The sequence below is a fragment of the Vanessa atalanta genome, chromosome 2, assembly GCF_905147765.1.
Source record: "Vanessa atalanta chromosome 2, ilVanAtal1.2, whole genome shotgun sequence".
Lineage (NCBI taxonomy): Eukaryota > Metazoa > Arthropoda > Insecta > Lepidoptera > Nymphalidae > Vanessa > Vanessa atalanta.
In genome coordinates, this window is record NC_061872.1 from 3,035,870 (window position 1) to 3,059,110 (window position 23,241).

At 34.7% G+C, this 23,241-nt stretch overlaps 2 protein-coding genes across 4 annotated transcripts in view; one reads left to right on the forward strand and one right to left on the reverse strand.

Moving 5' to 3' along the window:
• LOC125075629 (FERM, ARHGEF and pleckstrin domain-containing protein 1-like) overlaps nt 1-7,131 on the reverse strand; it is a 52,192-nt gene extending 45,061 nt beyond the window's left edge. For all 3 annotated transcript variants that reach the window (XR_007120222.1, XR_007120221.1, XM_047687337.1), the window contains exons 1-3: nt 6,873-7,131; nt 4,685-4,851; nt 4,012-4,154 (exon numbers count right to left, since the gene is read on the reverse strand). Coding sequence is in view for 1 of the 3 variants with exons in the window: in XM_047687337.1 (XP_047543293.1) it covers nt 4,012-4,154; nt 4,685-4,760 (219 nt within the window). In the remaining 2 variants the exon portion in view is untranslated. The remainder of the gene's footprint in view (nt 1-4,011; nt 4,155-4,684; nt 4,852-6,872) is intronic.
• Nucleotides 7,132-8,587: 1,456 nt separating this feature from the next.
• LOC125073321 (probable phospholipid-transporting ATPase IIB) lies at nt 8,588-22,521 on the forward strand. Its single transcript, XM_047684106.1, has 19 exons — nt 8,588-8,766; nt 8,835-8,937; nt 9,318-9,520; nt 9,721-9,963; nt 12,442-12,662; nt 13,226-13,433; nt 14,212-14,434; nt 15,348-15,558; nt 16,023-16,138; nt 16,468-16,605; nt 17,343-17,516; nt 18,078-18,248; nt 18,335-18,523; nt 18,750-18,936; nt 19,453-19,628; nt 20,060-20,164; nt 21,077-21,203; nt 21,620-21,823; nt 22,095-22,521. Exons 1-19 carry the CDS (start codon nt 8,714-8,716, stop codon nt 22,229-22,231), a joined length of 3,189 nt encoding a protein of 1,062 aa, XP_047540062.1. The 5' UTR covers nt 8,588-8,713; the 3' UTR covers nt 22,232-22,521.
• Nucleotides 22,522-23,241: the final 720 nt, after the last annotated feature.

The window sequence follows — 23,241 nt, forward strand, 5'->3', positions numbered from 1 at the left end:
TTACAACTTTCAGGTAGAAACAAAAACATAAAAAGAAAAATTCTTGTTTTTTCCGACTAGTAAAGTAAAAATCACGGTTTTGCTGTGAAATAATAATTAAAACATAAGCTTTGTAAAATAAGTTAGATATATTGTAAATAAATATGATTTTGATTTTACTATATTTATTAAAATGTCAGAAAATCAACAAGGAGGGTAGTAAAATAAATTATAATTGTAAGTAGGGTTGAATATTTTAAGAGCACTGTGTGAATAGATTAGTTCTCAGTTCGTAAATCGATGGCGAAATCAATCCAAGGTTATATATTTGACTGAGTATAATATTCCGTATTGTGTTTAAATGTGATTTGTAAAATTAAATATACTCTGTGATGTGTGAGTTTTGTTTTATTTTAAAAAATAATATTGATGTTAACACATGTATTGAATCTCTATGTTTAATAATAAAACCACATTAAAATCCGTTGCGTTCTTTATAAAATCTAAGAGTACAGACAGCTGAAAACGACTTTGTCTTCTTCTATGTAGAGATAATGAGTAATCGTATTGATAAAGGTGTATAAAGATCTCCTTATTCGACTACAGCGTACCGAAACTTAAAATACACGTTCCTAAAGACTAAACACGTTTACAGTTTTTCCTAATAAGGTATCGTAACATCTCTGAAAGTGCAGCGTACATCATACTGTATGTATGTATATTGTCACCCGCGTCGTCGGGAACTACATAATTTACAGCTATCGACATATAAAAAGTTCATGACCGATATTTACAGTACTAGTCAATAGTTTAATTTTTTAAGTAAATGACTTGGTTAGAAAGATACTGTTTTGTTTTTTTTTTTTTAAACTACAAACATCGTAATAAGACTCAGATCTTATTTCAAACATCTCGATATCGGCACATGAATGATTCGATAATGCGTCCAAGTCCTTGTCGAGTTAAAAGCTTCGCTCCATCTTCGTGCAACATACATCGACCCATGTACAATGTACATGAATCTATTTCAGCAGTGTATGTACATGGTAGGACCTAATATACGCTCTAAGTAGAAACAGAAGGGGGTTAAAGAGATGCTTTCTAGGCGAACAACGCGACAGTTTCTTCGATACGTTCATCGTTCTAATGGACGGAGGTGGCGTCGACCTCTTTACACGGGGAAACTTTATAACAAACTTCGAATACGAGACATTTTCTGTTTCACACGAATGTATGTGAATATCTGTCAAAAGGTAACGATAATGTTTCGAAAATGCCTAATATATTTTGTGAATAAATATTATTTTTTGTTTACTCTTTTAATTTAACTTCTGTTTATTAATATTAAAATATTACGGAGTTTTCTTTATTCATTTAATATAACGTTAAGTATTTGTAACTTTTAATATCATACCTTCGACTAATCACATTAAAAAAAAAAACTAGAACGTAACCTTTTTGTGCCACGGCTATTTATTCGCCTCTGCTCGATGGCCATGTTTATATTCTTGACTATAAACAAAGGGTTGGTCTTTGGTCACTTAAACATATTAACGAAATGATCAAATAATCGCATTAGCTTCTCAAAATCTGTTCTATTTGAAATCGATTCACAGCCAACTAGTAAATCAAGATTATTAGCTCAAGAACTTCAACCGATATTTACAAAGTTTTTATGAAAAATTCTTCCAGACGAGGAGCGAACTCGTAGCAAACTTATAAAACTCAAATTTCATACGACACAGCCAAAGTTCTTCTGCGACTAAACTAATGGAACTTGAACAAATCATTTTTACTATGAAAAAGTTTTTTTATCTTTTGTCTCGCTTGGAAACGCGTTTACATGCAGAATATTGTTTTATAACGAGACGGTAAAATTTGCAATTATTTGAATCATAAGTGAATATTTTGAAAATATTTCTCTATCGTCCGTTGTACCAGTTATAAAAAAGTCACAAGAATTAGCCTTTTTTATATTTGCACCTTCTGATCAAGTTTAATGGCTTGATAAACAGTGCAACGTAGTATATTCCTTTTTATCGACCATAAAAAGAACCACGCCTGCATATGAAGTGTATCTATATAAAAGGTGAGAGACAACGGTGTGGATCCGGATTCAAAGATATTGATGACATTCAGCCCATTTATATAAGTGTGGAGCGAACACTACTGTAGAAAATTGTGTGACATTAAATATTGATAAGCCTAAGGGCCTAGACACAGTTTTTATAGTAGAGAATATAATATACTCGGAGAAAGAAGATACTTTCGAAACTGAAACAAAAAAAAACCGACAGACAATACAATAATCCTTGATCATCAATAAAAATTCAATTGATTCTCAACAAATAATAAATGACATCGAGCAGACGACAAACAATAGTAATTAAAAGATTTTTAAAAGAAATGCTGATCTACTATGCATTTGAACAACTGAAACCACAGAACAATGAATCGAATGAAATATTTAATTGTCAATAACTAATTGTTTTTCGACGAAACGAACAAATGAATAACAAGTAAATAACAACATTAAACAAACTATCATCCAATAAATATTTCCCTCGTTAGTTAATAACCGCTGCGGGAGAGGTCAGATATTGCTGTATAGACAACAATTAGGCCCCGATGGATGCCATTAGTGACTCGCAAATCTCATACCTAGGCCTTTATACGACTAACCTCGTGAGTCGTGTCCTTTGATATATAAATGTATTTAATCCTAAATTTCAGAACGGAGAATTATCATTTAGCAATCTAATATCTAACTTTTAAAAACTAAAATTCTTTTTTTTTAATTTCACTTTAATCTGTGGCAGAGGAGACAAGTCGTTAGGACTAGCATGAAAACAAGTGTCAATACGAACGTAATAACGTAATTTTAGAGGAAAGAAGTAGAGAGCGAAATTGGCAATCTTCTCAAAATCATATCTCAAGACGTATTCTTCGTATTGGAGTATTGAAATTGTGTTACGTCAGAGAATAGAGAATTTTTGCTACTGAAATACGAATAGATATTTGCACAGTATCTCAGAAAGTTTACAATGTGAATGTTATATTTGCTTTGATTTTGGCGCGACTTAAAACTTCTGTTCTTTACATTACTATTATGTAATTTTTTTATGTTTGTTTGACCGCTGACAATAAGTTCATCGTGAAGAAATTATATCTAAATCGGTATTGTTATTACCATAACTAACAGTTCGCTATGCTCTGCCAATACATTGAATGGGGAACATTTTAAGCGCTTTTGGCATTCAAATTATATTTATGATATATAATTGTATAGAAATCATTGTCAAACTGCAAGTACCTAAATACAATCTAAGTGGCTTTGAATTCGGTTATAGTGCAAGAGGTCTTAAGTGGTATTGAGATACAGTAATTGAATGTTTGTCATGATTGAAAATAATTGCAAGAATGGCGAAATTCGATTTTTGCGTGCAGTGCGATTAGTTTATTCAATACCTACAAATATCATAAAACAAAAACATACACGGTCAAGCCAAACAGTGTTGTAAAGTTAATCTTCGGTACACTATCGGCCAAGGACTTTTTTTTTTTTTTTAATTTCTCTTACATCACTTATATTTTCATTAGAAAATAATACAAGTCCTAAATATCCTAATCCATAAGTCCTGGGAGTTTAACGTAGACTAAAGGAATGTTTGTTAATCAGAATTATCAATCCCGCTGAATATTTCAGCACCTTGACTATTTCTGGGAAAGCGAAAATCTAGCCTACCATAAAAATTTACATGTTGCGTCAAGCAGACAGTAGACCATAAAAGTCTGCCAAATATATTACATGCGGCATTAGCAACGCACTGCGCCGAACTCAAATATATGAAATGTAAAAGAATTAAGTGACAAGTGAATAATAATAATATAATTAAACTAATTAAAAGTAATACCAACGGCGATTGCTCCACATTTAATTAAATCATACAAAATAACTTTATAAAATGGATGTACGTTCCTGTGGGGAATCAACTTAATTCTCATTGATGGTAATATTTCGAAATAGCTCACCTGTATCTGGAACATGGATATGGAGTCGTCCAGCATCTGCACGCGCACGGCGAGCATCTTGCCGCCTTTCTTGGGCGTGGCGGGAGGCGTGCGAGCGCCGCCGTCGACGCCCGCCGGCGTGCTCGCCGAGTGGTGCATGCGACCTGCACCAACGGAAATCGAATTAACGGACTATTTCATTTCAATTATAATTTTATACAAATTTATTCATTCAACCAATATTGTCCTCTATATTATACGTGTTTGAGTACTTTAATAACAGTACCTAAAATGGGTCACAATGTACAATTCTATATCTATGTAGTATGTACTTTTGAAAAAGCCATAACCATAGAGGCATTAATATGTGATTACTCTTAATGTTGATTCCAGTTCAGGTAAACACCGAAACTTCAGGTAAACACCGGAATTCCAATAATCTATAGTACTATTAGTACTATTTTTATAGAATGTAATAGAATGTCGAATCTACTTATTAAGTTAAATACAACATCACAACAATGATTTGAGTTATATTCCACAATAAATCATAGATAAGCTTATAACAAATTTGTAATACAGATTGCACATTATTACCATCACATCATTTGGCAAACAACAAATTTGACTACTAACATCCACTTGCCTGTCAAATTGTATAAAAATATATATATATTTATAGGAACAAATTTACCTGGTATATTCCATCCAATAGTGGACAGGTGACCAGTTGAATTGCAGCTGCCGGGTGGTAGCTCGGTCTCCATCATATTGTTGTCACGTCACATTCAAAACACTGCACTATATTCACTCCCATTGTCACTACACTAGGCAACTAGCAGTTTCTGCCACAGACTGTTTCTGTAACAAATAAACTATTTTATTTCTCAACTTAACAAAAAGAGTTTTCATTTATGACTATCTTAAGAATCATGTCATAAGCTTATACATCATATACTTTTAGTTCAATTAATTTCACTTGTATTTGGATGTGCAGACATGATGTAGAAAGTGAGTACATAGAATAAGTGTTATATACACATACATACTCTTTAATAATCTATACTAATATTATAAATGCGAAAGTAACTGTGTCTGTCTGTCTATCTGTCGCTCTTTCACTGCACAAACCAATGAGCGGATTTTGACAAAACTTAATATGAACCAAACTAGAACTCCAAGGAAGGACATAGGCTACTTCCTTTGCCTAACACATGACAACCACCCCTAAAACGCGAGCGAAGCAGCGGGCAACAACTACTAATATTATAAAAGCAAGAAAAGTAATCTGCACTAATTATGCTACTGATGGGCAATGGCCTCTCTTTGCTGCTTAAACCTATGTAATAGATTTATTTAGATCATATACAAGTATCTTCATTCTGTTTATTTCATATTATTTTTGTTCATTTAAGATTTACAAGTTCTAACTTTTTAATTGATAGCCTATTAAAGCGATCTAAGGCATTCCATATTAGCACCTCAGCTTACTGTACTTGAAAAACTAATACAATATGTATCACTGAATAAGGTGGAGGTTCAGAAGCTTTTTAATTAATAATACAAACCATCCATCTTAACTTTGCCTGGGTGTATTACAAAAATATTTTCTTTCCAATCATGCTACCACACACCGGTTCCAAACTAAACCGTTACGGGGACCACCAAAATTTATATATAAAAAACTAATACCATTACTGACTAATCACTGTTTCTTTTTATATTATATTTTTTATATTCTATCTTATAATAAACTTGAACTAAAATTGTTACATATTCACTTCACAGTTTTTTAAAACTGCATGCATTAATTTATGTTAGGATAAATAGTGTGAAACTCTTTTAAACAATATTTTTTGCATTAAATTCTTTATTTAATGCAAAAATTAAAGTATAAATTAATAATTAGTATATGCACTATTTAAATTACTAATAGTTGTAGTACTTAATGGTAAAAGTATTGTTTAATTAATCATTTCAATCAAAAACATTTTATTTGGGTAAAACCCAATTAATTGCTAAAATTATTTTCATTAACATTAAAATTTACAGAATGTATTAAAGTCAGTGTATCTGATAATAGTAGTTATATGGTAAATAAGAATCTTATTTGAATATTTAATATACTTCATATTTTAAGTGAGAATACACAATAAATTAATTTTATTTTAAAAGGGAGTATTATAAATTTAGAATAGTTCAATTAGTAGGAATTTAATGCATACATTTAATATTACTTTGTTATTAATAATATTTAGATTATTACTTAATGAAGTCATCAGCATGCAAGCAGCTTCATTAATATGTTTATAGTCACAACTACAAAATGTGTTGTTTTACTGCTCTATTTCTCTAAAAATGGTATTAATACTACAATTAGGATTAAAATGTCAATGTACTTGTTACAAAGCTCTTTTAATATAAAATTATATCCATTTTACCTTATTTGACACTCAGATTTCATATATAACCCACAAATTTTTAAATTATTGATATTTATACACACAATATAAAGAAAATAACTGAATTTATATTAAAGCACACCATTACATCTTAAAAACGGTTCAAAAAGCAAGCAAATTAAGTTACTGCATACAAGGTGCAAGACCGCCGGCCTATATCACACCCCCAGACATAAATAGTAGCCTCAATGCAATAACCAGAAAATAGGTCACACGGAGGTGCGCCCGACTGCCGGGCCGACCGACAGAGACAACACGGCGCGACCTCCGCCGCGCCGCATCACAATCTAATAAGGACCCTTTGCAAATTTAATTACACAAACTACAGTCGTAAACTAATATATTTTACGAGACCCCTAATGAATTCTAGAAACTCCTAAATAAAACCTGTTTTATTTATAAAAACATATCTTTCCTTACTTTCTAACAGCCGCGGATAAATGAGAGAGTAGACGACGAAACGAAGTCCCGACTCCCGAGTTCCCTTCCTGTCAACCACCACTGGAGTCATTGATCTTATTTGTCATGTGATCCACCGCCACTTTTTTCAGCACTTAATCACGTTATTAAATTCACACTATGCGGTTTTTTATAGACTCCACAACGAAACTTATATTAGTTTTCTATATTAATCTTCGACATTTTAAAATAAAAACACTTACACACCCAGCGCGATTTTTACGCCATATTTATTTACTTTAGTCTTTAACAATGAATGTTGCTAGTTACGAATTGGTAGTAAATAATGCAGTTTATATATCTATATATTATTATGATTGTTATGTTCATTTCAAAACAAATAAAATAAAATCAACTTAATAAAAATCCCCATTGTAATTACTATAAGATTTAAGTAAAATTTAACCGAGCTATCTTTACTTAAATTATTAAAATAAATAAATATTTTTTATGGGCAACACATTCATTACATTCTTTTTAGTGTTACAAGATATAGATTTTAACCCCTAATTTTACGGAAAATTCAATAAAAATAGTTGTTACTAGTGAAATAGATTTTTTTAATACTTTCTGAACAAAATTACCTAAATAAAAAAGATCCTAATCAACTTAGAAAAAACAATTTTGAATGCATTCATTCATGTCAGCCGAAGGACGTCCAAAGCTGGACATAGGCCTTCCCCAAAGATCGCCACAACGACCGGTCTTGTGCAGCCCGCAACCAGTGGCTTCCCGCGACCTTCAACAGGTCGTCGGACCACCTTGTGGGGAGCCTACCCACGCTGCGTTTTGAATGCTTAACATGCTTCAATAAGATGATGCAATGATGCTCTGGGTCCCATCGAAGTTCCTGTTCTTATTGACCCCCGTGAAATTAGTCATGATACTGGCAAGACACTTGATGAACTGACATTGGTTCCTTGGGAATGAGGACGGGTCCTAGTGTAGTACACTATGTTCGACCCTGACCCCGTCTCATATTAGAGAAACAATGTTAGGAGCTGGTGCCACCGCGGAAAAAGCTGAAGCGAACAAACAATACAAATATTCGTCTCTTATTCTAAATTATATCTACTACCCATTTACAGTTGTAATACCTGGACTTGAAGTAGTGGTGCAAAAGGTTTCATTAAAAGTATAACACATCTCCTTATAACCTCTCATTGATTCATTTTTTGCCCAGAGGATCGGATTCGGATTGTAATTCAAATACTGCTAGCATTCTTGCATTCCATGCGGTCATGATTTGTAGAGTAACAATATTTAATTATTATTTGTATATAATTAGTTCCTTCATGTTTCTAAATCGTATGAAACTTGATAATTATGATACCAAATTAATTTATCTTAAGTTAAGTTTTGTTAGGTTTATAAAAATGAAGTACCTGTTTGTACTTATCGAAACTATATCTCAATTTTTGGGGCTACCCAGCATTAATGTATTTGCCTGGTTTTGTATAGATTCAATGTAATCACATAATACGTGTATTTTTAATAATTGAAAAAATCTTAATGAGTTATGATAAAAAAATTCAAAGCGGGACACTATTTTTAACTATATCTTACCAATTTGTATTTTTTAAGCAACAACATTGTTAAGGTGCCTTAGGTGGTTTCATTGTATAATTTATTGTAGCTTCTTTATATTGTTTTGTCGTTCGTTTGACAGATTGTACTTTGTATGTTGTCAAATGAGTAGTTGATACGGTGGTGTTTTTATACAAAGCAAAGAATAAATATTTTAAATTCAATTAATATAATGTATATTGATATAAAATAAAAAATTATATATCATATGAATTATGGAGACTACTCCGCTTTTGGCACGGCCTAAAAAGAAATCAATATGGTCTAGGTAAGATTGGTTGTTTTGATTTTTTTTCCAATAACACATCTTTGTTTATCAAAACATTTTAATTTTAGATTCAACTTCTCGAGGTTTCGTAAACGTGAATTATGTTCGAGAGTAATTTACTTAGGACAATTGCCTGAAGAAGAATATCCTGCCAACTATGTTTGTAATCAGGTGAGATTGACCTCGTTCGGTCGCGTGCTTAAAGAATAAAGAATTCATTCAGATATGGAGAGATCCATATTATGTTATTATGTTTGATCTGTGTATAAATTAAAGTAATTATGTTTACCTTTTGTTGGAACGTTTTTTATTACAATTTGAAACAATATTAAATCATATAAGAACTTTTCCAAACTTTTTGTATGCAAATATGAATATTTTAAATTATTTAAAGATGCATAATATTTTAATTTAAATATTAATTTTGCTTTTGATTAATTATGTGTCATATCCATAACATGTTCCTATTTTCTTTGATTATTTTAAAAGTAAACTGTATAAGTATTAAGAGTGTTGTATGTGTTATAGTAATGTTGTATCTTTTATTTTAGAAATACAACATCATCACATTCCTTCCAATTGTTCTGTTTGAACAGTTCAGGTTTTTCTTGAATCTATATTTCTTGGTGATGGCCGTTAGCCAGTTCATTCCCAGTATTAGAATTGGATACTTGTATACTTATTGGGGACCTCTATGTTTTGTCCTCGCTGTCACACTCTTCAGAGAAGCTATTGATGACTTTAGAAGATACAGGTAAGTTGTATTTTGGATAAAGTGGATTCTTTACCCATAAAATTACTGTTAAAACAGTCTTTTAAAAAAATAATAATTCATCCTGACAATGCTATAAACAATTTATATATATTAACTTAAATATAGATCCAATTTATTTGAGGACTAAAAATCAGTAACTATGAACACTGCAACAAACAGTTTTGAAATAATTATTACAGACGAGATAAGGAAGTAAACAGGCAGCGATATGAACGCATAGTATTAGACTCCGATATAAATGGATACCGTCCATTCATCACAGAACATGTTCCTGCATCAAAACTGCGTGTTGGTGACATTGTAATGCTCCACAAAGGGCAGCGAGTACCCGCTGACATGATTTTACTTCGAACTAATGAGACTATGGGAACAGTTTTTATAAGAACTGATCAGCTTGATGGTGAAATAGATTGGAAATTAAGGTAAATAATTTTGTCATAGTATTAGAATTTATTTATTCTTATAAAACTGTCTGAGCAAAACTGTCGGTAAACATTTATAACATTTTAAAAGAATAAAAGATAGAAACGACTAATAAGTGATTCATAAGAAAGTCTTAATTATCTGTTTGTTAAAAAGATAATCTGTTATTATGTGTAGTTGTTGTGATATACATTCAAAGAGAATTGGTTTTTTTTTAATTAGCGAAAGTATTTACTTAATGGATTAAATTATAACATATTACAGTCATATTAATTACTCAGTTTGTGAACTTTAAATATTGAGTTGTAATTTTCACTATGAATCTGTGACGTAAATTGCAATGTAATGTAAATAGATTTGAAACTTAATTGAGTCCAAATAGCAATGTTTTTATCGAATCGGAAAGCAGAGCATACATCTTTCAAAGTTACGCGTCACAGATAAACAGGTTTTATTTAAAACCAGATTGTTATCTAACTAATAAGGGTTCAGATGAGTTTCGATAATCAACATTAATTTATTCATTATAGCTTTTGTTTTCTTGTATTGAAATTTTAAAGTGTACCAACTGTTCTGCGCGGATTCTCTTGTGTTACTGATTCGCCACTTGTGGGCAGGGTGGCTATAATCTTTCTCAATAAATGGGCTATCTAACGAAAAAAAAAAACTTGTTATTAATATTTGACTACTATAAAGCCTGTAATCTCGACCGTACCGTTCAATCTCCATCGTGTCTTCTTAATCGCAAGTGACATTGGTGATATAATCTGTGCCTTCTTGGCGCAAATAAAAGCCACTACTAAAAAAAAAAAAAGAGTATTTATAATAGGTACGCACACTAGTAAATTAGGATGAAGTTTCACGAGCGTCAAGCGTAGCTGTCACGCACACCAAGATAATAGAGTTGCGGGTCAACTTTATTTGTTTTAGTTCTCGTAGTGTGACACTCTATCTAAATATATTAATAATCAAAGAATGTAATAGATAGTAGATATTTCGATTAGCGTGTTCAAGCATATATACTCTACTGATTTATGATTTATATATACATAATATGTGTAATAAAAAAGTTAATTGCATTATTAATCGTAATAACTATTATATTTTAATGATAATGTCAAATCTCAGCTAAGCTGAGAATGAAAATGTTAAAAAAGTGAATCAAACATTTGAAACACGAATCGAGTTTATATGTCTGTCATTTTTTGCAATTTTTTATGTAACAGTAAAATGAAAATGAAACGACTGTTTCTTAAATAATACAGAATATTGAAAAATAGTACTAAAATAAGTCCTAAACATGTTCCAGTCATACTTGTGACCGAGAATCTTATATTAATGGAAATCTCCGTTGTGAAAGATATTTAGATGAAATAGCTTTTATGTACAAAAAATAACGTATCAGACTTTATGATGCTTAACGCCAATAAAACGTATTTTTAGGCAAATATTAGGAAATATTGTAGAATTGTTAATTTTAACATTTACATATATTATTAGCAATAATTTAAAAAAAAACGCCACTAAAGCTGTATTCACGTTTGTACCTTTTTTCGCGTTCTCCTAAACGTTGATACACGAACATACCAGCGGAAACCTTATCTCTTAGAAATTCAATATTCCGGAATAATATGTATGTGACATGGCTTGTTATTTAAATCGCATCATTTGAAACGTAATGCTAATTCTAAAATATGTAAATATTTTAAGTATGTATGTATATATACTCTATATACACTCTGTACTATGTATGAAGTTATGATATTGTTTGTTTGAATAATGCGTTCAACAATGTCTTCAGTTTAATCTTAATACCAACATGGACAATTAAAAAATAAAATATTCTTACAGTCGCATACGATGTGAAACGTTCTTATACCTCAACCAATGGCAATAAACAAAATTAACATTATATCCTTTCGGATGAGTTGGTACCGTCTGACGGCTAACTCCAGCACCTATGGTAAAATCAAATAGCGCGCTTTACCGGATTCCAGTTACACAATACCGTCCCTTTTTAAGAACTCACTCCCTCAGATTGCGGAAGGAAAGATTTCACACATCGATTATATTTTGCGTTAGATAGCCTGAAATTGAGACTCACAAAAGCAGTAAAAATCAATGAATTTGATGTTTGTTTATCGATGGGTTTCCCACTTCTCAGAATAACAATGTTTACTTCCATTCGTTTTATCTGAATGAAAATAACCTCTTTGTACACACACAGTCATAGTCGGCTTGTAGATATGAGTAGTTAGTATATTATACATATGTATTTGAATATAAATACAAATTAAAATTCAATTAAGTATTAGACATTTGTTGGAACGAAGTTCTCTTAATTATATTTCTTCATATACTCATTAGAAATAACTATGAACTGTACGACAAACTGACATTTATCGTACACACACACATTCGAAGCAAAAATAAAATTTAAATAATCTCGATTAAAATATTTTCTTCTATTTTTCAAGAATACCACTGCCATCGACACAAAAACTTCCGACCGACGCTCATTTACTCGACATAAATGCCCAACTATTCGTCGAGAAGCCAGAGAAAGATATACATTCGTTTATCGGCACGTGCACCCGCTTGGACGAAGAGGAGAGCGACTCCCTGGACATCGAGAACACGCTGTGGAGCGGCTGCGTCGTGGCCTCGGGACAAGCTACCGGACTTGTTATTTACACAGGTAATGTGTAACCGGTTTAACATTCTGATGAAATGGTTCAAATTTTGAAAACTCGCCAAGGCTTACGATGCGCAGAGTTAGATTTTGTGTTTTGTAGAAGGATAATGTGTGCGCTTGTTCATATTGGTTGTTTGTAAACTCCGATCCAATTTAATCCAACACGTAATAGAACTTAACACTACGTTTGACATAATTCGAGAAAACCCATTCTTTTTAAAAGTCACTTAGATTTGTAGATTGTGATATTGTAAAAAATACCACAAGATACATCTTCATACATTCCAACTGTTGAGGCTCTGAACGCGAATTGCCTTTACAAAACTACATTATTTCAATAAGATTTAATGTTTATTTTTACCGATAACTCACACGGGTTGCTCGTCCAAGTATGGCGTCGGTGTATTCACTTGTTGAAATTAGCTTCCTAACAAAGATAAATTCAGAAAGGTCATAGAATGTTTGAACAGATCGAAAACAATAAAAAAAAATGTATTTACACAATTAATCAGCTTCATTGCTTTACATCGATAGATTATGTATGTTATCCTTGTTACATTTTGCAGGTAGTGAGACTCGTAGTGTTATGAACAACGCTACACCTCGTTCAAAAGTCGGCCGGTTAGATCTACAAATCAACGACTTCACGAAGGTGTTGTTCGTGGCCACGATGTTCATATCTCTACTACTTATCGTGCTGAAGGGGTTCGACGGGCCGTGGTACTGGTTCATGTTTAGATTCGTACTTCTCTTCTCATATATCATACCTATAAGGTGAGTTGTAGTCTCTCTCATTTATTATCGTATAGCATACCTTACTCCCTTTTTTTATATGTATGTAAAACTTTTGTTACTATGTACACTAAATATTTCAACAATATTTGGATGCCTTTTTTAAATAATGATTCTTGTTGATTTGCTATATATATAATCATGTACGGATAGGAAAAGGATGATATTGCTCCAAAAGCTCGTAACCATAGCGCAATAGTCTAGCGATTTAAAATAGTCGCTTGTTCGTTCCGCTGGTCGTCCCCACGCCTTGCATAAGCTTTAAGCTTAATTGGAGGGACAAATAGGAATATTATAATATAATATGGGGTCGGCGCAGCATGTCTTCCTCTTCCATACTTCCCTATCTGACGTCATCTCACAAGTAACATTATTTCCAGTCATATCGTCTTTCACACAATCCATCCATCTTTTCATAGATTTCTTTCGTCCCCTTCCTCTATATCAATCCATGTTCATGCCCAAGACATTCCTCACAATATGTTCCTCATTCTTCCGCAAAACATGCCCATACCATGATAGCCGCCTTCCACATAACTTCTCGCCTATCGATGCTACTTTCAAACTTCCTCTTATGTACTCTACTTTACTCTATCCATTTGAACATTGCTACAATAAAAAAAAAAGATCAATCGGAGTTAACAATGAAACTGTCATTAAAATGTTTAATATATCAATGTTGCTAAAATACGCAACAAAATAATTTCAAAGTTTAATTTTAAAATAAGATCTCATATTATCGTATAAAAATTGTCTACAGCCTGAGAGTTAATTTAGACATGGGCAAGGCGTTCTACTCCTGGACGATCCAACGTGATAAAAATATTGAAGGCACCGTCATGCGTTCCACCACCATACCCGAGGAGCTCGGCCGGATACAGTATCTGCTGGCAGATAAAACAGGAACATTGACTAAAAATGAAATGGTCTTCCAGAAACTTCACCTCGGAAACGCCCTTTTTGATAAGAATAATTTTTACGAGGTAAATTGTATGAACTTTTTTGAAGACAAGTTTTTAAAAATTAACGAATGTTTTTTAGATACTTCACCAGCTACTATGTCTGGAAATCTTGATGTATGTGTGTAATATGATCGCAATCATATAATCACGAGATTTGTTACGGAAACTGTGTTTTATATTATTTTACTTGTTATTAATTTGTTTACGTCATTTGCGATAATTTTTTTTTTTATTATTATTGATTTTGTTGTAAAACAAATTATGGATGATAAAAGAAACTGGCTGATTTTCTTTCAACGTATTTTTTTTTCGTTCCTGTGGTAGATTTTTGATACTTTATAATAATATTTTATATTCAGTATTAGACCGGGAGATAATGACACAAAATACTAGGTCATTTGTACCAGTATGGCGGTTCTTCAGGGGTCTAATTACGTAAAGGCAAAAAGGAAAATGATGGTCATAGCGCTCGCATCGGCGGCCCAATCGCGTGGGCGTTAATCGTGGGCATTACGCTAGCTCCTACTTCTTTTTTTTTCGACTATCTGAAAATACAAGCATTTGTGTGGAACAAATCGTTCGACACTCGTTATTTATCCGACGCGTTCGACTTATATAGATTTAGACATGAACTTTGCTATATCATACCCACAAACAACAATATTTTGTGTTGGCATGTACGGGCTTAAAGGAGAATGAGTTGGAACTTCAGCAAAGACAACAATTAATTATCAAAATGTCTTGTTTGCATTGTTGAAATAATATTCCTAGAGATATTTTTTCAATTTAGTTTTCCATCTTTACTTTTCAATTGAAAACTTCGTAACGTATTTTTATATAAAAACATACCGAATTGCAATCGTAACTTACATACATAAATTTGAAACATTATCGATGGAGAAATGTTAAAAGTTAAAAATGCTATTGACTTCAGGTGGAAGCGTTCCTAACACAACACATCACCAACGACGCGCCGCCGCAGCCCGCGTCGCCGCCGGCGGGGGGCGCGGGGGGCGCGGCGGGCGCGGGGGGCGCGGCGCCCGCGCCGCGGCAGGTGTGGCAAGCGGTGCTCGCGCTGGCGCTGTGCCACAACGTCACGCCCGTGTACGACGTGGACGACCAGCGGGCGGACGAGGCGCAGTCGGGTAATTATGTCGTCGGCCGACGCAGTATTTGTAGCCTGTTGGTCATACGAGAGCCGAGATGGCCCAGTGGTTAGAACGCGTGCATCTTAACCGATGATTTCGGGTTCAAACCCAGGCAGGCACCGCTGAATTTTCATGTACTTAATTTGTGTTTATAATTCATCTCGTGCTCGGCGGTGAAGAAAAACACCGTGAGGAAACCTGCATGTGTCTAATTTGAACGAAATTCTGCCACATGTGTATTCCGCCAACCCGCATTGGAGCAGCGTGGCATATGCTCCAAAACCTTCTCCTCAAAGGGAGAGGAGGCCTTAGCCCAGCAGTGGGAAATTTACAGACTGTTAATGTATGTAAAATGTAAAAATGGTAATACAACAGGGGCCATCGAGTTATGGTTCGCAGCCTCGAACTGAAGGAATCTAAATTATATTATGTACAATAGTAACGGTTTCTTTGCTACGTAGATATGGGCAGTTCCGTAATGTCCGAGAGTTGCGGCGGAGCAGTTCCGCAGCAACAGCTGTGCGACTATCAAGCGGCCAGTCCGGACGAAGTTGCACTTGTCAAGTGGACTGATATGGTATTTATAAGTATATATATATATATATATATATAAGTTTTTCAGACGTCCACTGTGGTCCTTTAGACAATAGATTTTGATATCAGGATTGCTACAGTCACTTCTATGGTTTAAATGGTTGATGTTTGCATTAAATTGGTTGATAAATATTTAGATTATTCGTAATTTTGTCACATATCCTTTAATCGGCTGTTGAATCTGATGTTATAAAAAGTATTTTCACAAGTATCGTTTATGTGTAAATAATTCACAACTACAAAACGAATAAGTATCAACTATGTAGAAACAGAATCAATATCATATTAAACGTTATTATTTTTTCGTAACAGATGGGCGTGTCGCTCTACAGACGTGACTTGCACAACATATCGCTGAAACTTCGTGCCGCCAACGAGATCGTATCCTACAACATTCTGCAGCTGTTCCCCTTCACCAGCGAGAGCAAAATGATGGGTATCATTGTTCAGGTACGTGTAAATTTAAATTAAATAATTTAATACCAATGATATTTCTGATAGAAGAGTTTTTACTATCGAATTTTATTAAAAATGTATTTTTATCTAAACAAAAACCATATTATAGAGCAAATAATAATAAGTGTGTACATACACAGATACCAATATTCTTACTCTTATAGTTCCGACTCCAGGCTGCTATTTAGAACAGTTCTTAAGAAGAACTCTGTGTAGTTTATACTAAATAAAATAGTTTCTTTTTTAAATGGTTGAATTGAACTTCTTATGGGAAGGTAAACCGCTTCGTTACGTAACGCGTTACGGCGCCAGTCTGATTGGCTTCCCTTTCTCTTACGCATACGGCAGCGGTAGGGGGTAATGTACATATTCAAAAATTGTAACTAAGAATATGTTTATAACCAATAAAACATATTGTTATTAAACAACCTTTCCTTAGATTATCATATTAATATAAATAAAATTTCAGTAATAACCTAATTTTTTCTCAAGTTAATCGATTTAAATACTAAACCGTTCAACTTAGATTAGTTAACACTTCTGCCGGGCGTCCCGAGGCGTATTTTTTCATTTCCATTTAAATTTGGTTTTCGAGATTTGCTTGTATAAGCTAGTCAAAGACGCAATTGTATACTTAATATTTCACATTTACTTTCACGTAAATCAAACTTTCAATAAATTGATTGTAATTTGGCTTAGGATGCTATCGCTGTTTTTTTTTTTTGTTACAGGAAGAAAACTCTCAAGCAATAACTTACTACGTAAAAGGGGCTGACGTGGCACTGTCCAAGCTACTGAACTCATCCTGGCTGTCGGCGGAGTGCACGAAGCTAGCAGCCGAAGGTCTTCGCACGCTGGTCGTCGCCAAGAAGACTCTCACCAAGAACGAATACTTGGAGTTTGAGGTAAATTATATTTAAGATGGCAACTGTACGATTATCGATATTCATTTAAGATTCGATTTTTCTATTCCTCATACCAGTTTTTTAAGTGCATGTCTAATAACTAGATATAAATTTCAGACTAACATATCGAGAATTTTTATTTTCCGGTGTTTTGACCTAGGATTTTTATAGCCTTTTATAAGCTTTAAAATTCACACATAATTACTAACAATCAGTCCTTAAATATATACAAATATGAATTAAAAATAGTTACTGTATAAATCTTGACCGCGAGGAATGGTGGCAATCGCAATTATGACGCTCTGGGCAAAAAACTAATCAGCCCTCCTTTTAACTTTTAATTAGGCTTGTTGCACTACTACTCCAAGGTCCAAGTGTTTCAATAGCAAACAGGACAAAAACATAATTCGGAATAAGACACGAATATTCGGATCGCTCGTTCGCTTCCAACCAACTTCAGCCCATCAGGTCTCGTACCATCATTAGGACTAATTCTACGGGGCACCGTAAGAGCCAACGAAGAGTAAATTAAATCCCCCCACTGTGGGGCCCCGCGCGCAGAGCGAGTACAAGGAGGCGCGGCTGAGCGTGACGGCGCGCGCCGAGCGCACGGCGGCGTGCGTGGCGCGGCTGCAGCGCGGCCTGGCGCTGCTGGCGCTCACGGGCGTGGAGGACCGCCTGGCCGAGCGCGTGCCGCAGACGCTGGCGCAGCTGCGCGCCGCCGGCGTCAAGGTGCTTCATTACTTTACGAAACTATTTGAAGAGTTTATTTACCCTCGGAGCGGAACTAACGGTGTGCGTGTGCGCGTGGGGCGTAGATCTGGATGCTGACGGGCGACAAGCTGGAGACGGCGCTGTGCATCGCGCGCTCGCTGCAGCTCGGCGGCGGCGCGCGCTGGCTGGCGGCGCCCGAGTGCGCCTCGCGCCGCGCCGCCTACGCGCTGCTCGACTCGCTGGCCGCCGACGCCGACCGCACCGACCTCATCCTCGAGGGGGAGACGCTCGAGGTGATACTCCGATACCGGACCGTTAGCCGTACCTGAAACAGAGTTCTCCTATAATTTATAAAAGAGCAGAATCAGAGAATTATTGAGCGGTTCTCTCGTCGCACGATTCGATAATTCAAATCCAATATTCATAAAAAAAGTACAGCTTCAATTATGATTGATCGTTACCTATATATTGATGATTTCCAATTCGGAGGCAGACCCACATTGCATATTTATCACATAGGTATGTCTTCGGTCGTACGAGGAGGAATTCGTGGAGTTGCTGTGCAAGTGTTCGGGGGTGGTGGTGGCGCGTTGCTCGCCCACACAGAAGGCTCGTGTGGCGCGGTTGTTGCGCGCACGAGGGCTCGTCGTGGCCGCCGTGGGAGATGGTGGGAACGACGTTGCCATGATACAGGAAGCGGACATGGGTGAGTGGGTAAAGCGTGAGGGGATGACGGGGATACAGGATAAGCATCACGTAAACTTTTTATCTGTTTCGTCGTGAGCTCTTATTACTTTTTTAATCTACAAAACATCTTAGCAGATTTTTTATCTTAACTTGTCTCAAGAATTAAAATTAATTGAATTATGTTAATTGATTCAATGCATAATACAGTTTTCTTTAAACATTTGTGATAGTTATACTGAATGACGAATACTCGTAGATCTTTGTCCTCGGATCGTGCACGCGTGCAATAAATGATTAGTTATTTGTCAATATTTAAGCGCGAATGAGATGCCCGAGCCAACGAGCTGATTCACCGGCAAGTAGGCCGGCTCCCAAACAAGTGTTAGGGATACTTCTTTTAGTCGTATGTTGGGCACTAGTGACCACGCCACAGAAGATTTCTGCATTGGAATACTTCGGTTAAGTATCGTTCGAACGACAAGAAGCAGTGGCGTCGATAAGGTGCGAGTCCCAGTGACAGGCGGCCCGTCCGCAGGCGTGGGCATCGCGGGCGCGGAGGGCCGCGCGGCGTCGCTGGCGGGCGACGTGAGCGTGCGCGCCTTCGCGAGCCTGTCGCGCCTGCTGCTGCTGCACGGCCGCCGCTCGCTCATGCGCTCCGCCGCGCTCTGCCTCTTCATCGTGCACCGCGGCCTCATCGTCTCCACCATGCAGGTGCGCCCTGGACCGAACCTACCACCTGCCTCTTAGCCTCGACTCGAAATAGGCCACAAAGTGTTATATACCCATACTGCTTTCGAGGTCAAATCTGGAAAAATATTGACCACTAATCGGTACTGTCATTAAACCCTTGGTTAATTTTCTTGTGACTTATTTTAATTTTAATGATTATTATAAAATCCTTATTTGTTATTAATTCTCAACCTCCAACACCATATTTCACATATTATAGATAAATATCTTAATATTCTTGTCAATTCGACACAGAGCCTTGGTCTCTACGTTCTTTGCTGTCTCTCTATAGGTTTTTGTAGACATTTTAAATAAATTACAACATTAACTTGGTAGTAAAAATCCAGTATTCAGTTAAGATATACCCACGTAGTAGTAAGTTGTAGTAGTTGTATGTTTTTCTCTTTTTCTAGGCTGTGTTCTCCGTAGTATTTTACTTTTCGTCAGTATCACTCTACCCAGGATTCCTTATGGTCGGTTATGGAACAGTTTTCACCATGCTGCCAGTATTTTCATTAGTAAGTCACCTATCATATTATATAATATAATTTTGTATACCATCCTTTGACCGTAGACTATGAACTTATCACAACAGGTTAATCAAACATCGTAATTTCAAGCTAAACATATCGACGGCGTATTAACTATTAAGCGAGATCGAGTGTTTTAATTATAGAATGTGAATTTAAATAGATCATCGAGTAAAGTCACAATATTACAACGAATTTAAACTAGAATTATAAGTGCAAACTTTCTAGTGAAACTCTTTTTTGGCATTAGTTTTTAATCTTCATTGTATTTGTCGTCATAATGTTTACAGTCACTTTTTATGACTTCAGTGTTATGTATTTATATTGGCTGTTTACTTACAGGTTTTGTTCCTTAAATAAAGTAAACCGTTCAGTCTGTAATGTTAGTATACAAGGAAAGTATTTGTAAAGCCTATTCCAATCGAAGGAGTAAATTTAAACAAACCTTAAATAACTTGGTTTTACTATATTTTGCCCTACAAACAGTTCTCGTTCAGTAGATCTTTTAATTATAATACAATTCTTCATATCTACTTTTTATATTTAATTATACTTCCACAGCTCTGATAACTTTGCTGACGTACAAAACATCAATATTCGCGAATCTATGATTCATAGATTACTCAAGATTTCAACCATTGAAATCGCGACAGTTTATTGTCAAAGATATTTATTTGTTTTCTTTACTCTTCTTGTGGTTGTAATGGTCGTGGAACAAAGTTATCTTCTTATGAAGGCCTTCTTAAACCTCATTGGCTCAAAATCTAAATAACCAAAAAATCAAGCACGTAATACTTGTTTTAAATTGACATCTGACATTGCACCTTTGAGGTTCTATATAAATAGTCATAGTATTCTCTCTTCTATATATTGAAATAATATCTTATTATGTTTTCAAAGGTATTGGATAAGGATATATCAAGTACAACAGCACTGAGGTACCCACAACTATACAAACAATTGACGAAAGGACGACAACTATCGTACAAAACGTTTTACATATGGATCGGAATATCTATTTATCAAGGTAAACATTTGGAAAACTATACTTACTGCCTGATGGTCAGTTAAGATGTTGTCTAAGATGGTAAGCTCTTGCCTAAAATATGCCAATTCATTCTTGTCATAAAGATTATAATGCTGTGAATTCTTTTTACTCACGTCGGAATTACATTTCGAAATGAGGTATGACAAATTTGGAAGCAAAACCATTCGTGCGAATTAAGGTCGATGACGTCAAAGTACACCTATTTGTCGATGGTAAAGGATGTATTGAGTCAAGTAACTTTTGTACATACTCTTCAAAGAAAAACCTTTTGAAAACCTACTGGGAAGTCTTACTTCGATGTTCAAAACTGTGGAATTTGGATTTAATCGGTGATGATAACATAGTGGCTTAAAGATAACAATCTAAACTTACCATATCTCATTATATATTCGCAGGAGGTGTGATAATGTACGGAGCGCTGGTCCTATTCGAAGAGCAGCTAATCCACATCGTAGAGATCAGCTACACGGCGCTTATCCTGACGGAGCTGATCATGGTGGCGCTGACCGTGGACACCTGGCACCGCCTCATGATCCTCGCGGAACTGATCAGTCTTCTCATGTACACCGCCACGCTGCTCATCTTTACCACCTACTTTGGTATATACAATGTTTATAAATAAGCGAAACTATAGTTGTAGTACAACTATAGTTAAGAGATTAAAGTATGCAACTTAATTCAATTCATGCATTACGGTAAATGTCAATTAATGAACAATACAATTAAAAAAAAAAAAACTTGTTAATTCATGTATGCTTTCTAATAAGGAAAAACTGTGTTATACGTTGAGTTTATTGACAACTTTGTAGAAATTTATTTTTCTAGTCACAATCAAAATCTACTTATTAATCATAATTTCCCGTCAAACAGACGCAGATTTCATAAGACACTGGGACTTTTGGTGGAAAGTAACAACGATAACGCTCGTGTCCTGCTTGCCGCTGTACATCGTCAAGCACATGCACCGGAAGTGGAGCAACCGCCAGTACAAAGACATACAGAAATAACGTAACTATTATTATTAGTCATTTATAGGTAACATTTTGAACAAATTAGTCTTACATTTCTTTCCTTGTATTGTATGTATGTTAGGGTGATAACTGTTGAACAAACCCACATCGATACACGGTCGATCGATGTCTGATCGACGTTTTATAGAACAGTATCTGTTGATCAGCCAAAGCTACTATAACCTATTCCAATCAAAGTAGGAATAAAGTTAAACAAACCATAGAATAACAAATTTCATACGATTTGCGAATAACTCAGCGATATTGTGCACTACTAAGAGTTTATAATCAATATATCTTTATTTATAATACAACACTATTACCCTTAACTAATTATTTCCACTTTAATTTTACTTCAAAAATTCGTCTACGTTGAAAACGCATTTTTTCGCAAATCCATAGTGAATATCATAGATTAATCAAGCTCTCGACCAATGATATCGCGTCAATTTACTGTCAAATGTTTATTTGGCTTTTTCCTCTTATGGTTGGAATAGATAATAGATAAATCTATAGATCGGTGTGATAACACCCTTATAGTTTTTATTTATATCCCCTGTGTTATTCTTTAGTATTAATCAAATAGTATTGGGTGTAGATTTCTTTTCTATGTAATTTAATTTCAACCGTATTCTTTGTAAGTATTATGTTCAAAATGTAACGAGGAAATATAAATCTGATTATTAATATAACAATCCATTTGTGATATAAGAAAATTATTTAATGTGTTCAAAATTATATTCACAAATTTTAAGCTACGATTGCTAAAATATTCAGTGCCTTTTATTGTCAGTATTCTAAAGTTATATATTGATAAAATGACATCTTTAAAATAAATTGACTGACCGATTTCAAAATATATGTAAATGAAACTTTGTCAGAAACTATTTTCCTTTGTCTTAGTTTTTCTACGTTTCTTTGCACTCCATGATGTTTCAAAAACGGTTATTTGCCCATTGATATTTATATTCAATAATTAATTTTGAAATAAAATTCTATAGGTTTTT